Genomic DNA, 14,759 nt, shown 5'->3' with positions numbered 1-14,759 from the left:
ATACTGCCTCGGAAACCCAAGGAGGGGTCGCTATGAGTCGGGGCCGACTCGACGGCACATAACAACAACAACAAGACCTCTACATGTATCATTGTGCTAAAAGTCCTGAAAGATAGACAATTTTATATGTAAACAATTTTCTTTAAACTCCCAGTTGAAAGTAATAAACCTAAAAAAGTTATGAATCTAAAAAAAAAAAAGAAATAATGGGAAAAATGCAAAAATAAAAGCAAGGAGTGGGGAGAAACACAAGAAAGAAAAAAAAAATGGGAACTAGGAATAGGGAAGAGAAAAAAAGCTGAAAACTAGAACCTGGGAAGAGAAGAATAAAGAATTATAATAAAAAGGACAAAAAAAATAAAAAGGAATACTAATAATTTTTAAACAGACAAAGTAAACAGACTGGAAAAAAAAAAAAAAAAAGGGAAGGAAAAAAAATCTGGGCAGGGCACCCAGGCTCCATCGGCGCACACAGACGAGGATGGAATTTCTGCCGCCCCAGAAGTTGGGTGGGAGTGAGAGATGGCCTCACCTCTCACACACTGAGAAAGTGTGGGGTGTAAGAGTAACAAGGGGAATATCACACCTTTCCAGTCATTCATGTCCAGAATGTCCTTCCAGTTCCTGACAAGTGGAGCCTATTCTTGGGTCCCTGGAATCTGAGGGAACACTGTCGCTTTAAATATCTAAAATGGACAAACCGCTTGTAAACATTCAAAATGGCTGTGCCTTCTGGACAGCTAGAATTCCGCAGCTCAACCATTCTCTTCATCTTTGCTGCTTCCCCTTTTATTCACCAGCCACCAGTGCAGTCCTCCGTGCAGCCCCTGGCTAGCCGGGCTGATTTTTAGGTTCTTAGGTCCCAACACCACTTGGCAATATCCAAGCTGTCTGTGCAGTCAGAATTGCTGACAGACCACAGCTCCATATGTCTCCTTTTTTGGTGTTTTCATGCAGATTTTTCTACTGTTGTTGTTGTTATTTGCCGTCAAGTCGGCCCCGACTCATAGCGACCCCTCCTTGGGTTTCCGAGGCAGTATCACTACGGAAGTAGGATTGCCCAACCTTCCTTCCGAGGAGTGGCTGGATTTTTCTACTAGTTGGAGTTTAGTCCACTTCTGTATCCTTTCTTTCAAAGCTCAGAGTTCCAGGATTTCTTCTGTTTATGTGTTAATTGGTTCCCTTTTTCTTTATTGAAGAAGGCCTGTGGAGTTTGTCTGCCTATTCCACCATCTTCAGAGTAAAACCTGCAGTCTTCTTAGAGTTTGTAATAGACTTATGTGAGTCATAATATCTCCAAGAAAATATTATGTATGTTGTTGTTGTTATGTGCCGTTGAGTCAGTCCCAACTCATAGTGACACCACATAGCGGTATCACTACGAAAGTAGATTACCCAACTTTCCTTCCAAGGAGTGGCTAGTGGGTTTGAACTGCCAGCCTGCTGTGCCTTAGGCACTATGCTACCAGAGCTCCTTATTATGTATAGTAATTCACAAAGCTTTGTGACAATACCTTTTTTTTTTTCTTTTTTTAAATGATACCTCCTTAACATGGCCCAGAACAGCATTCAACTTTGAACAGCAATTCTAAGCTCACCTTCCATTTACTGCACAAATAGTTTTTTTTTTTTTTTTTTTTTAATTAACTTGAATTAAGCCTACACGATCTTATAATTTGTTTTAGTTATGACCAGGAAATGTCATGCCCTGTGCCACCGGCAAGGATGTATTTGCAACAAGATGAACTAGAAGAAGAGGAAGATGAACGAGGCCCTACTCCTCCAGTGAGGGGAGCCGCTTCTTCTCCAGCTGCTGTGTCTTATAGTCATCAGTCCACTGCCACGCTAACCCCCTCCCCACAGGAAGAACTCCAGCCTATGTTACAGGACTGCCCAGAGGATATTGGCCACATGCAACACCAACCTGACAGGAGGTATGTTGTTGCCAGCATTCTTTTCTGACAAGGTAATTTCTACTCACAAGTGGCATTTATTTAAAGCTATTCCATGAAGTAATCTTCATGTCACATGGGCTTTTTCTTCTAGTATCATTAAAACACAGGTCATTAACATATAAAGTAATATTGTTGACCAGCATATTAGATTAATTGATGCCAGGGAACTTGCAACCATAAAATAATGTGCATGGATACTCACGTACTTTTGTTAATACCATTCATAAAACACATGGAGCTCATATAATAAGTATATGGGTGGCTAAATCCTGTAACATTTTATTGATAGCCTTGTCTTGTACTTCAGTTTTCCATATGCTTGGGAAAGTCACTTCTTTGGTTGGGAAACATATTTTCTTCTATCTTCTTAAAATAAGACCACATAATGGTTTGTTGTCTCACAGCTGTAGAATTGTGGAAGAATGAATTTGGCATATTCATTTTGTGTTGAGCTTGCATCTTTGTATTTTGATTGAGAAATCAGGTTAAAGAACTTTTGTCTCGTTACTGAAGAATTATGTGTGCATGTGTTTTAGATTTTCTAATCTATACACTGAGCATCACCAACCAATACATTTTTATTATGACAACTACTTCACTTGACATTTCTACCACATAAAAGCTATTACTGCATCATGTTAGGAGCTGTGGTGCCATAGTGCCTAAAACATTTAACTACTAACCAGAAGGCTGGAGGTTCAAACCCACCAGCCACTTCTCAGAATGAAGGTTGTGCAATCTACTTCCATAGTATACCACTATGGAAACCCAAGGAGGGGTTACTATGAGTCAGATCCGACTCGATAGTTGGAAACTCAGCAGTGAGTTTGGTGTTTTTGTTGGTTTGCAATCATGTTAGCTCTTCTCTTGTTGTTGATGGTTTTGTACTATTTTATTGCCCTTGATACATTATCTTACATATATATATATATATATATATATATATATATATATATATATATATATATATATATATATATTACAGTCTGTATTCTTAATACCGTTTTAAACAGATTGTATGTCTCAGAAGATTTTCCTTAAATGTTCTTGAATTAATCACAAACTCTGCTTATCATGGTTAAATTTTTATCTTATTCTAGGTTAAAACAGAACTTGCAATGTTTTAATAGCCCTGCTATCATTTTTTTTTATAATTTACTCTTTTCAGATGAACAATATATTTTTCATTTTAATAATTTTTATATAGAGACATTCATGATATACAAATGTATACTGTAATTTATTTATTTAATCCCCTAATGTTGGACATTTAAATTGTTTCTACCTTTCTGATAATACCTATAATGTGATTACTATCTTTAGTTAAGTCCTTGAATCAAGCCTCTTCCCAAACCCCTGACCTATTCTAATGCCCTACCCCATCAATAAATGACTTTCTCATCCTTCTGCCACTCCCTTAATAAAACATTCACTAGAGATAGGTATTTCTCCACAGATCTCATTCCAGTTTCAGACCATATATCCAAGTACTTGTTCCTGCATATTTTTATGGCATAAGTATCACTCAGAGCAATCCACATATCTTCAGTTATAAAGGCACTTTGCTGGTTCCAACAGCCATTTCCTCTCACCTGCATTATAACAATGGTTCCCTAAGTGGTCTTGTTGCCTTTAGCCTAGCCTCTACCTCAGTGTAATCTCCCTGCTGCAGACTAAGCAGATACATCTTCCTAAAATGCATTTCTGATCAAGTCTTTCCATTCCTCAAAATCTTTCAGTGGCTTCTCATTTCCCTTAGACTGAAGGCAAGATTACTTAATGTATCAGTCATGGCTTTCTGTGATGGGACCCCTGGGCCCCTCCCATCCTCATCCCATGCCACTCTCCTAACTATCTGTGTTTCCTTCACTAAGTTTCTTCTAGTTCCCAGAATGAACAGTGTTCTTTCTCACCTCCAGATCTGTGTACATGCTGCCTCATCTTTGGCCATTCTTGTTGTTATTTCCACTTGCTGTTGAATCACCTCTGACTCATGGCAACATCCTATACAACAGAAGAAGTACTGCCCTGTCCTACGCCATCATCATGATCACTGGCATGCTTGAGTCTATTGTTCCTTTCTGATTTAGGGGCTTATATTCCAGTACTATATCTGATAATGGGACCTCTGGTAGCATAGTGCCTAAGGCACTTGACTGCTAACCAGAAGGTTGGTGGTTCAAATCCACCAGCCACTCCTCGGAAGGGAGGTTGGGCAATCTACTTCCATAGTAATACTGTCTCGGAAACCCATGGAGGGGTCGCTGTGAGTCGGGTCCTACTCAACGGCACATAAGAACAACAACAACAACAACATACCTGATAATATTCTATTGTGGTCCATAGTGTTTTCCGTGGCTTATTTTCAAAAGTAGATTGCCAGGCCTTTCTTTTTAGTCTGTCTTAGTCTGGAAGCATTGCTGAAACCTGTCTACTATGGCTGACTTTCCTGGATATGAAATACTGGTTTCAGAGCTTCTTGCATCATATAACACACAAGTCACTACAGTATGACATACTAACAGACAGGTGATGGTAAATGTCTTATCCTCTCACCTTTTGGATCTAACTCCTATGCATCCTTTAGGAATAAGATTAAGTGGCCAATTCTTCCTACAGACTCTTTTCCTGATGCCCTAACTCTATGATAGGAGCAAATTCTGTGTGTCCCCATAGCACATCCTCTGTCATGCCGATTGATTAACACTGCACTATCATTGCATATTTAATTGTTTTTCTCTTCCACTAGACCCTCTTCAAGCAAGGCTACATTTATTGTATTTAGCTGAATTTCTAACAAAGTGCCTGAGTCCAGTTTCTACTGCTATCTAGCAAACTATTCTAAAAGTTAGTCACCTAAAACAACCACTTTATTTTGCTTACAATCATGGGTTAGGAATTCTGAAAGGACTTATCTCTGTGATTCATCTCTGATTCATGTGGCTTCAGTTGGGCTATTGTACTTGGAGGATTCATTTCCAAGTTTGCTTCTTCACTCATATGTCTGATGCCTCAGTGCTCCTTCTCTCTCTTTCGGCATGAAGTCTCATCCTCCAAGGACTTAGCACAAAGCCTGAGCTTCTCATAACTTCTAGGGTAACTTAAGGTAGTACAACTCCTTACATGGCAGCTGGCTTCCAAGAAGGCAGGAAGAGGAAGTTACTAGGCCAGTTAACTCCTACACCCAGACTGGCATACCCTTAATTCTGCCACATTCTATTGGTCATTGCAGTCACAGAGTCCACCCAGATTCAACAGAATGTAGAAATAAAGTCCGTCACTTGATTGGGGAACAACAAAGTCACATTCCACAAGATTGTTTTGGATTTCAGAAATTGTTATGAGTATCTTTGTAAGCTATAGCCCATCACAATCTGATATATACTTAGCTTTTATTATGTTGTTGTTGTTGTTATGTGCCGTCAAGTTGGATCCGACTCATAGTGAACCCTCCTTGGGTTTCTGAGAAAGTATCACTATGGAAGTAGATTGCCCCACCTTCCTTCCAAGGAGTGGCTGGTGGGTTTGAATCACCAGCCTTCTGGTTAGCAGTCTAATGCCTTAGGCACTATGCTATCAGAGCTCCTTTAAATTGAATCCATACCTATTTTAAAGGATAAAGCACTCTGAGCCCTTGTTGCTGGTAATCAGTTTGGTCTCAGACTCTTACAGTCATCACTAGAGTGAGTACACAAAATATGTTTAAAAAATGAGTACATGTTATTATGTTTATGATTGTTGATTAGCAGCACATATAAATAGTGTTCTACATTAATGACAAAAATTACTGGACAAAAAACATTATGATATAGTAATATTTAATTAGGTAAACTTTTGTGACATGTATTGCCAAGGATGTTGCAACTTTGACATTTTAATGAAATTCTAAGATATTCAATTTTTGTTTAAAATTTGTGTCCAATATAATAGAAATCTCTCTTCTCTTTTTTCAGATAATATCTATGAAAATGATATAATTAAACTTATTTACAATACTGAGTTTACTACAGGAGATTTAGTAAAAATCCCTTGAAAAGTAAAAATCATTTTTCATGTCTATAGTACATTTACTGATATATTATTATTATAGATAAAAATTGAATACGATATAGCTAGAAGGAAGAGAAAGTAAGGCAAAGGAAAATTAAATACCATGTCTATTTACAAACTGTGTCATGATTAATTACACAAGTCTTGACACTACACTCATTTTAGAAACAAATCGCAAAGGTATACATTTTCTCCCTTTTGTCTTCTGCCTAGTAAATGCTATATGGTGGAACTGTATAAACACCTACTTTCATAAATTAATGACACTGTTCCTTTTTTCTCTGGAACATGTTTATGAAGGCATCATTTTTACAGGAGCCTAGAGTGTTGTGATTTGCAGTCATATATGTGTACATTATTTCAGAAGACATTGAAACCCCTCAAGGGGAAAAAAAATCTAAAGAATCGGGGTTCGTTCACAGCAAATCCTATTTAAGTGCAGCATCTTGAAATGGTGTTTTGTTTTCAAATAGAATATATTACATATTTCAAACTGTACTTGTTTATCACACATTCTCTGAGCTTGCCTTATTTACAGATGGTTTGAATAAATTTTCCTTTCTTCAACATTTGCATGGGGTGGTGCTATTAAAAGCCAGCTCTTGTTTAACATGAAGATGCTTTTATTCTACAGCATGTGAATTTCCCAAACACAACAGTGCTGGCATCCTTTCATAGTGAAGTTGTCCATTCTACATCCCTTTATTGATGGTCAAAATAGTCCCCTTACGGCCAAAAAGTTTTATATGTTTTTTTTTTTTTATTAAAAAAAATAAGTTTTTTCTCAAAAGGCAAGCTAAGAGCCTGGCTTTCTAATGAAGAGAGGAGCCAGAAATCCTGCTGTGTAACCTGGCATAAATTCCTTAGCTATCCTTAACTTCAGATACCTCGTTGACAAAAAGGGATGTTAGAAGGGTGAAATGGCTCACATAGGCCTAGCATTTACTAAGTGCTCAATAAACCATTTTTGAAAAATGCAATTATCATTTAAAAGAAAAATAAAGCTGCTTGTGGTATTTTGGGTATTCATGCTGACAAAGACTGTAAATTGGCTTTCAATTTAGTATTTTATTGCATTCCAAATTAAGTAGTGGTTTTCCTCCTATGTGTATAATACAGTCCATATTGCCACAGTTATCCATTTTACTCTCTACAGTAAATTCAGATTTGGGCCCATTCTTCATAGTTCTTTTAGTGAAACATAAAAATGCATAAAAACTACCCAGAAATGAAAAGTAATTATTATATTGAAGAACCATTGTATGTAACAATAGCTTCCACAGAAGGAAGATCATGACCTTGGAGTGAAAATTTTGAGTTGAATTCTGGTTTTGAAATTTACTAGCTGTAGAAACATCAGCAATGTCCCTAATTCCTCTGAATTTCAATATCTTCCTCTGTCAAACAAGAATAAAAAACAACCTAGCAAGTTGTTAACATTGTAAAATATACCTATCTACAAAGTATGTGTTCAATAAATAAGTATAATATTTTTATAATCATTTTTAATGCTTTACATTTGTGTTAGTAGAACAAGTTAATTGAAGTGTCTCGATTCATTGGGAAAAGAACACAAACCATTTTTTTTCCCCTTAAACAATTGCAATCCCCACCCTAAGACTATACTATGTGAAACTTCACATTCCATCTCTAGAATAGGCCCCTTAGTTAGATCTTGGCCAAATCCCATATAACTTTTTCTTCTTTTAAAATATTTATATAGTTTTCATGTAATACTCAGTCCTATTAATTTTAAAAATATAGTCATGCACTCGAAGACATTCCTGCAGATTACATCTGTCATATATGATTGCAAGTGGTAATGGGGACACATTCTGGGTTTAACACCTCCCAACTCCCTTTCCAGATGCATTCTCCTAAGAGTTAAGGCAGGAAGGAGGAATAAACAAACAAAAAAAGGATAAACTGAATGTGGATCCAGTCTTCTCCTTGTTTAGCCCTAAAGACTATTCTGTCTCATTTTACTCTATGAGTATCAATAGTCATGGAAAAGATGGGTTCTAATTTAACCTAATACTGATGAAGACCTCATTCCTAGGCAACATCGCTAGGTATTTGTAGTCCCTGAAAGATTTAGCTGCATCTTCAAGTGGACTCTCAGCCCATGGCATTCATGCCATATCTCTAGCCTCCCAAGTGGTGGTTGTCCCAAGAAGGTGCTAGACCCTAATCCCATTTACACTCCAAAACTACCACACAGTTTGGCAGACTATGTGAAATCTATCTTCTCAAGAGCACAGAATTTGGTTGTCATGACTGTTTGCAGTAGTAGTCCCCAATTAGGTCATCTCTTGAACCTTTCTCAGTGAGCACTGGGGACTTTTCAGCAAGTCCACTGACTAAATAGCCTTTCAGGTAGAAAATACAATATGTCTTCCATTTTTTTCAGGCTAGTAGTTATTCTCTTGGTATTCTCCCCAGTGGGAATCACTGCTTTGTCCGTAACTTGTTTTCCACTAATTTCCAAACACTCTTTACCTTCTTAGTCATCTTATGCTGTGTGTGGTGGTGATGGCTGGTGGTAATAGAAAAGTTGTTTTTTCTTTGTTGTTCTCTATGTCTGTGGAGAGGTGGTTGAAATAATATTCAAACTGTTTTAGATGAATATACAAGTGTAATTTAAAAAAAAAAAAAGATTACTTCCTCTTTTCAAATCGGTATAATCCAAATGGTAAAACATGAGAGATATAGAGAACTGTGTACATTTCCATTAAATTTGAATGAAAAGCCTCTCATTTTTAGGTACTTTTTTAACAACTCAAAATAAAACTTAGATATACACTGATTTACAATTGTTTTTTGCTTTTTGATTTTCTTTTTTTCCTGAAGACATTAACTCAACAGAACCAAAAATCAAATCAATCTACTTGTAATTCCTTTGATTAACTTATTCTTTAGTGTCTTAAATAATGAACTGGACCATATCTGTCTGTTCATCTTCATGTAGACGGCAACCTGTGAGCCCTCCTCCACCACCTCGGCCAATTTCTCCACCACACACCTATGGCTATATTTCAGGACCTCTTGTCTCAGATATGGATACGGATGCTCCAGAAGAGGAAGAAGATGAAGCTGACATGGAAGTAGCCAAGATGCAAACCAGAAGGCTTTTATTACGTGGGCTTGAGCAGACCCCTGCCTCGAGCGTTGGGGACCTAGAGAGTTCTGTCACTGGGTCCATGATCAATGGCTGGGGCTCAGCATCAGAGGAGGACAACATTTCAAGTGGACGCTCCAGTGTCAGTTCTTCTGATGGCTCCTTTTTCACTGATGCCGATTTTGCCCAGGCAGTCGCAGCAGCAGCAGAGTATGCTGGTTTGAAAGTGGCAAGACGTCAAATGCAGGATGCTGCCGGTAAGTCTTTCACTGTCAACCCAACTGGTAAAGAAAATTGTTTTTAGTCACAGATTATCTCCTGTGATCTTATATCCTATGTGAAATACAATATTATTGCTGTCTTTGGTTTTGATCCTTAAACAAACCAAGATCCATGAATACAACATAGTTTCATGATTTCCTTGTTCTTGACGGGGCTCTCTAAATTGGTTTAATTTCTTTATTTTAATCTAATATATCCTGTAATGTAAATGATAGGAAACTACTTGGAGATAAGCGTTGCTCATTTGCAAGATAGTCAAAGCAATGAAATATATATAGTATAGATAGCATGTGTGTGTATGTATAGAGAGAAGCATGGAAATATAGACCACATATATAGAAAATATACATATTTTCACCTAAATTGATATAAATCTCCAGGTATGCACACAGTCAATTATGAGGTTTATATTACTGAATCTATCACATACTTTTTTATAAAGTAGAAAGCTACCAAAAGAAAATTCATTGTGGTTGTTCTCTAATCTCATTTAATTAATTAAGAATTCTCTAGGAGAAACACATAACTATCTAGCTATGGGACACTCAGCCATCAGAAAATTACCTACTTCTCCTCACCCTCATTCTCTTCATGTACTCCCATATTAAAATATGTATTATATTTAACTGGGAAGATCTAAGGATATTTTAAGGACCCCTGGTGACACAATGGTTAATTGCTTGGCCGCTCCCTGAAAGGTTGAAGGTTTGAACACACCCAGCAACTCAGGACAAAGACTTGGCCATCTGCTTCCATAGGGCCCAAAATACCATGGGAAGTTCTATTCTGCCACGTGGCGTCACTATGAGTCAAAATCGACTCCACAGCATCTAACAACAGCAAAGATGTTTTAGTAAGCATATGTTTTCAAGCATAACTGTTCAATACCAAAAGCAGACATTTTTAATATAAAAATTTGGAGAGAAAATTAATCCAAATTCTTATTTTTTGTCTATGTATTTTTCCCTTTTCATTGCCAATCACCCATTTTCAATTGCTGTATAACCATCCTGTTGTTTTAACCCACTTTAGTTATCAGTTCCTCTCAACCTGTTTGGAGAGTAAAATAGAGAAAATAGAGACAGAAAAACAGTGACTTAAAATAGAGGAAAAAAGTCACTTTTATTTCATTTTTTCCATTTCTCTAGAATAAATAAGGGAGCTCTGGTAGCATAGTACCTAAGGCACTTGACTGCTAACCAGAAGGCTGGCAGTTCAAACCCACCAGCCACTCCTCGGAAGGAAGATGGGGCAATCTACTTCTGCAGTGATAATGCCTCGGAAACCCAAGGAGAGGTCACTATGAGTCGGGTCTGACTCGACGGTACATAACAACAACAAGAAGAGAATAAATAAACACATACTGACTCATAATTTTGTATGTGTTGTATATGTATGTATTTCTATTAGCCAAGAAAAATAATGTGGTCACCAAGAAAGAAAAGCATTTAAGAGAAAGAAAAGGCTATAATAACAAATCAATATTTGATATTTTGTCATATTATTTTTCTTAGTTTACTATCACATTAGTAGTTTTTCACATTTTTTTCAGATATTGGAATATTCGTTATTTTTTTTATCAGTATAGACTATATTTAAAGACAATTTGACTCATATCATGAATAAAGTCATTTTTATATATTCTTTACAAAAAATGTGTTGCAGGAAAAAAATAACATCTAATATCTTTCAACCTATTCTTCAGAATGTATAATACATTATTGAATGTGTATTTCAGCCAGGCTTACAGTTTATTAAATTTAACCCAATTTCTTTTTTTTTCCTGCTAGCTATTAAATACAATGAACTAACTATGCAAACTTAAATATCTTTCTCAATATATAAATAATACCTAACTTTATATATAGCTTTTGTTTCTCCTTGTTTTTACTCTGTAAAAAAAAAGTAAGTGAAATTAAGCATCTCAAACTACTGCTTTTTGCATTAGCGTTGTGTTTCAGTTCATTAAATCAATGCAACATAGAAATAAAGTTGAAAATTCATCTGTAAATGATCTTGTGCCTCAGGGTCTATGATCAGTGGATGGCCTTACACAAAAGAATGAATTATGGACTCATTCTCAGCCCTAATTCTCTATTTTCATGGATATGTAGCTTTAATTGTAATAGTTTCCATCATAGCTAAAGAGAGTTAGGTTTAATATTTTATTGTGTTGTAATTTAGTATCACTCTTGGTTTTCATTTGGCTCATAATTAAAATGAACTAAACATGCTTTGGCCTCTGCCTATTAAATTGTTCTTTGGAGGAAAGGACACAACTTATCATAAGACTTTGTAGTTAATATGAATGAATAATCTCATTGCTTCTCACTTGACTGCATTAATGTCTACTGCTTAATATGCTTCAGTTAGCCTCTTTAACTGTGTTGACTTCACCACTGTTATGTGGTTTCTCTCCTGTTTATAGCCAAAACTCATGTAGTCTAGGTTTGCTTGTTTGAAGTTTCTTGTGGTCCAACAGTAAAGTTCTACACTGGTGGCTCTGGAATTTCTAGAAGCCAAAACAATGAAGGTCAAGCATAGGTCCACTCAATTTTCATTGCCATTTTGCATTAAATATGCCTATTGTTATACAGTGTCTGTATAAGACAACCAGAGAATCTGTAAGAGCACTAAAATACACAATACCTGATTAGGACATGAAATCACCACAAATACCTAGGAATAGAGTCCCTCCAAAACCACTTAACCAAATGCTACCTCTGCCACCACCAAAAACCAATAAATATTGCTTATGGAGTACTGAAGTTCCGATAACAGTGATGGAAAAATCACATTGATAAAGGGTAGGTAGCGTTTCACAGCTGATTAATGTAATTGTTGCCAGTAACTTGTATACCTTGAAAAAGCTGATTTGGCAAAAGTTGTGTAATATGTGTTTTTACAACAATGGAAATAAATAAATAAATAAATGGAGTAGCTTCTGAGGCTTCTTATGTACAATCAAATACCTGTTGGGATTTGGTTCTTTAGTTTGGAGTTTTAGGGCCATGGTTTCACAGGACATCCCATTTAATTGACTTAAAATGATTAGTGCTACTGTTCTTAGTTTGTTGTGTAGTGCCATGGATCTTAAAAAATTGCAAATGACCATTCAGTGCACAATTGGTCTCTATTTTTCTGAAGCAACAGAGGAAGAAGAAGCCTCCTTTGCCCTGAGACAACAAGGACTGAATCATACCCAACTGACATTACTGAATGTTTTGATCAGATTCTATAGAAGAATCTGGATAAAAAGGAAGAAAATGCAGAACAGAATATAAAATTGTCATGGAATCTAGACTTTCTGGAGCCATGAAGGCCAAATAAACCCCTGAAATTGTTGTCTTAAGATGATCCTTAAGCCTTAAACCAACCAAGAGTATCCTCTGAAGTCTTATTGAAATCAGTTTAGCTTAACAAGTAAAGGATGTCTGCCTTGAGCATTATGCTATTTTAAGCTCTAACTATATGGGATCGAATTGACAATAGCAACTCAAAAGATTAGATAGGAAACTTAGGGGGCAGTGAGTTTATATTAATAAGGCAAGAACAAGTCAGAAAAGGCAGGTCATAATAGTTACACAATTAAAAGAATGTAGTCAATGTCACTGAATTATACATGTAGAGGTTGTTGAATTGATATATATTCTGCTGTATATATCCCCAATAAGAACAACAAAAATGAAAATAAGTTATATTAAAAAGATCAGATATGGTATGATGAATGGGAATATATCCATGACCATATATATGTTTGGCAGACCATATTGCTACATACATATTTTTAAGTGCTATAAAAATGTCCATATGCAATATAAAGCTAACAGGGAAAAAAGTTAGGATAACTTCTTAGCGACAAGTAAACACTTTGAGGGAGTAAGTCTCTTGACATTCAGGATCCATAGGGGACATCAGTCTCAATTGGCACAACATAGTACACAAAAATGTTCTAGATCCTACCTTAGTGAGTAGCAACTGTGTGTTAGAAGCTTATGAGTGTCCATTTAAGATAAAACTATTGTCCTCTCCTTGTCCAGAGCAAAGAAGAGTGAAGAAAACTAAAGATGCATGTAAACAGTTAGTCTAAAGGACTAATGGACCATGAGAACCTCATCCTATATGACCCTGAGACCAGAAGAACTAGATGGTGCCTGGCTACCAATGCCAACCACTTGGAAAGGGATCACAATTGGAGATCCTGGATAGAGTGGAAGAAAAATGTAGAACAAAACTAAAAATCGTAAAAAAAATATCAGGCTAATTAGTCTGATAAGAACTAGTGAAAGCCTTGAGACTGTGGCCCCAAGTCACCCTTTGGGCCAGAATTGAATGTATTCTCCTGGCCCAGCTCTCAGCCAAACAATAGACAGGGTTACAAGCTGAACCAGTCAACCTTGGGAGATTAGAAGGGCAGCATTTGCACAGGGAAAAAGGTAGGGAGGCAGAATATACAAGACAGACACAGGAAAAGGGTAACCACAAGGAAGAAGTGGTAAGAGAGCTGTTCCATTCTGGGGATTGTCATCTGTGTCACACACACAAACACACACACACACATAAATCTACAAGAAGTCTCTGAAAGGATCACCGGAAGTGTTCAGAATCAGCAAGTAAATATCTTGAGACAGAGAAGGGGTTTAAGTAAATTTTGGTGTGTCCTAATATGTGAACTAGATTAACTGCCAGCTATTTGAAAAGACAATACCTAAAAATATATTAAGCATTGGGATTCTGCCTTGGAATGATAGCATAAATATATATTTAATTAAAATAAGGAATGCAGTTAGTCCTGTTCATTCTTAGAACATGAATATCTTAAGAATTCTGTTTCTCTTGAGAAAGCAACAAACATTCCATGCAAATATATTAAGCAAAAATGTAATCAGTCATTCAATTAAAAATAACATTTCAGTTAAGCTAGTTCCAAAAATAATTGGATTGTTCATTATAGTAAATAGGCATCATGAACTTTAACAGAATCAAAGTACAGGTATCCCTCAGTTTTTGAAAGTTTGCTTTATCTCACTTACATTTACCAAAGACCTACATTAGTACTTGTTTCAGCTAACCAAAAGAAATCCAGAGAGGAGTTTCCCTTTTACGAAAACAGATGAAAAGTACAGCTAGCTTTCAGTGTTTGTTTTAGAGCAAGCCATTAAGGAGGCAGCGTGCCCAGAGCCCTTACCCTAGGAAATACATTCAGCATCTCTGGATCAAGCCACCATAGCTTTCAACTGTGCCTGTGAACACTGTGTTGTTGTTGTTATGTGCCGTCGAGTCGGCCCCGACTCATAGCGACCCCTCCTTGGGTTTCCGAGGCAGTATCACTACGGAAGTAGGATTGCCCAACC

The 14,759-nt window shown here is 36.6% G+C and overlaps 1 protein-coding gene across 1 annotated transcript in view; it reads left to right on the top strand.

The window, feature by feature from the left end:
• ROBO1 (roundabout guidance receptor 1) overlaps positions 1 to 14,759 on the top strand; it is a 784,554-nt gene that overhangs the window by 690,623 nt on the left and 79,172 nt on the right. The window contains exons 25-26 of the mRNA XM_042783645.1: positions 1,686 to 1,934; positions 8,974 to 9,380. Of these exons, the coding sequence (XP_042639579.1) occupies positions 1,686 to 1,934; positions 8,974 to 9,380 (656 nt within the window). The remainder of the gene's footprint in view (positions 1 to 1,685; positions 1,935 to 8,973; positions 9,381 to 14,759) is intronic.

Source organism: Orycteropus afer, unplaced genomic scaffold, assembly GCF_000298275.1.
Source record: "Orycteropus afer afer isolate SDZICR_OR568_19922 unplaced genomic scaffold, OryAfe1.0 scaffold00022, whole genome shotgun sequence".
NCBI lineage: Eukaryota > Metazoa > Chordata > Mammalia > Tubulidentata > Orycteropodidae > Orycteropus > Orycteropus afer.
Note: the sequence above shows the minus strand (reverse complement) of the source record. Positions and strands in the feature narration are given on the sequence as shown.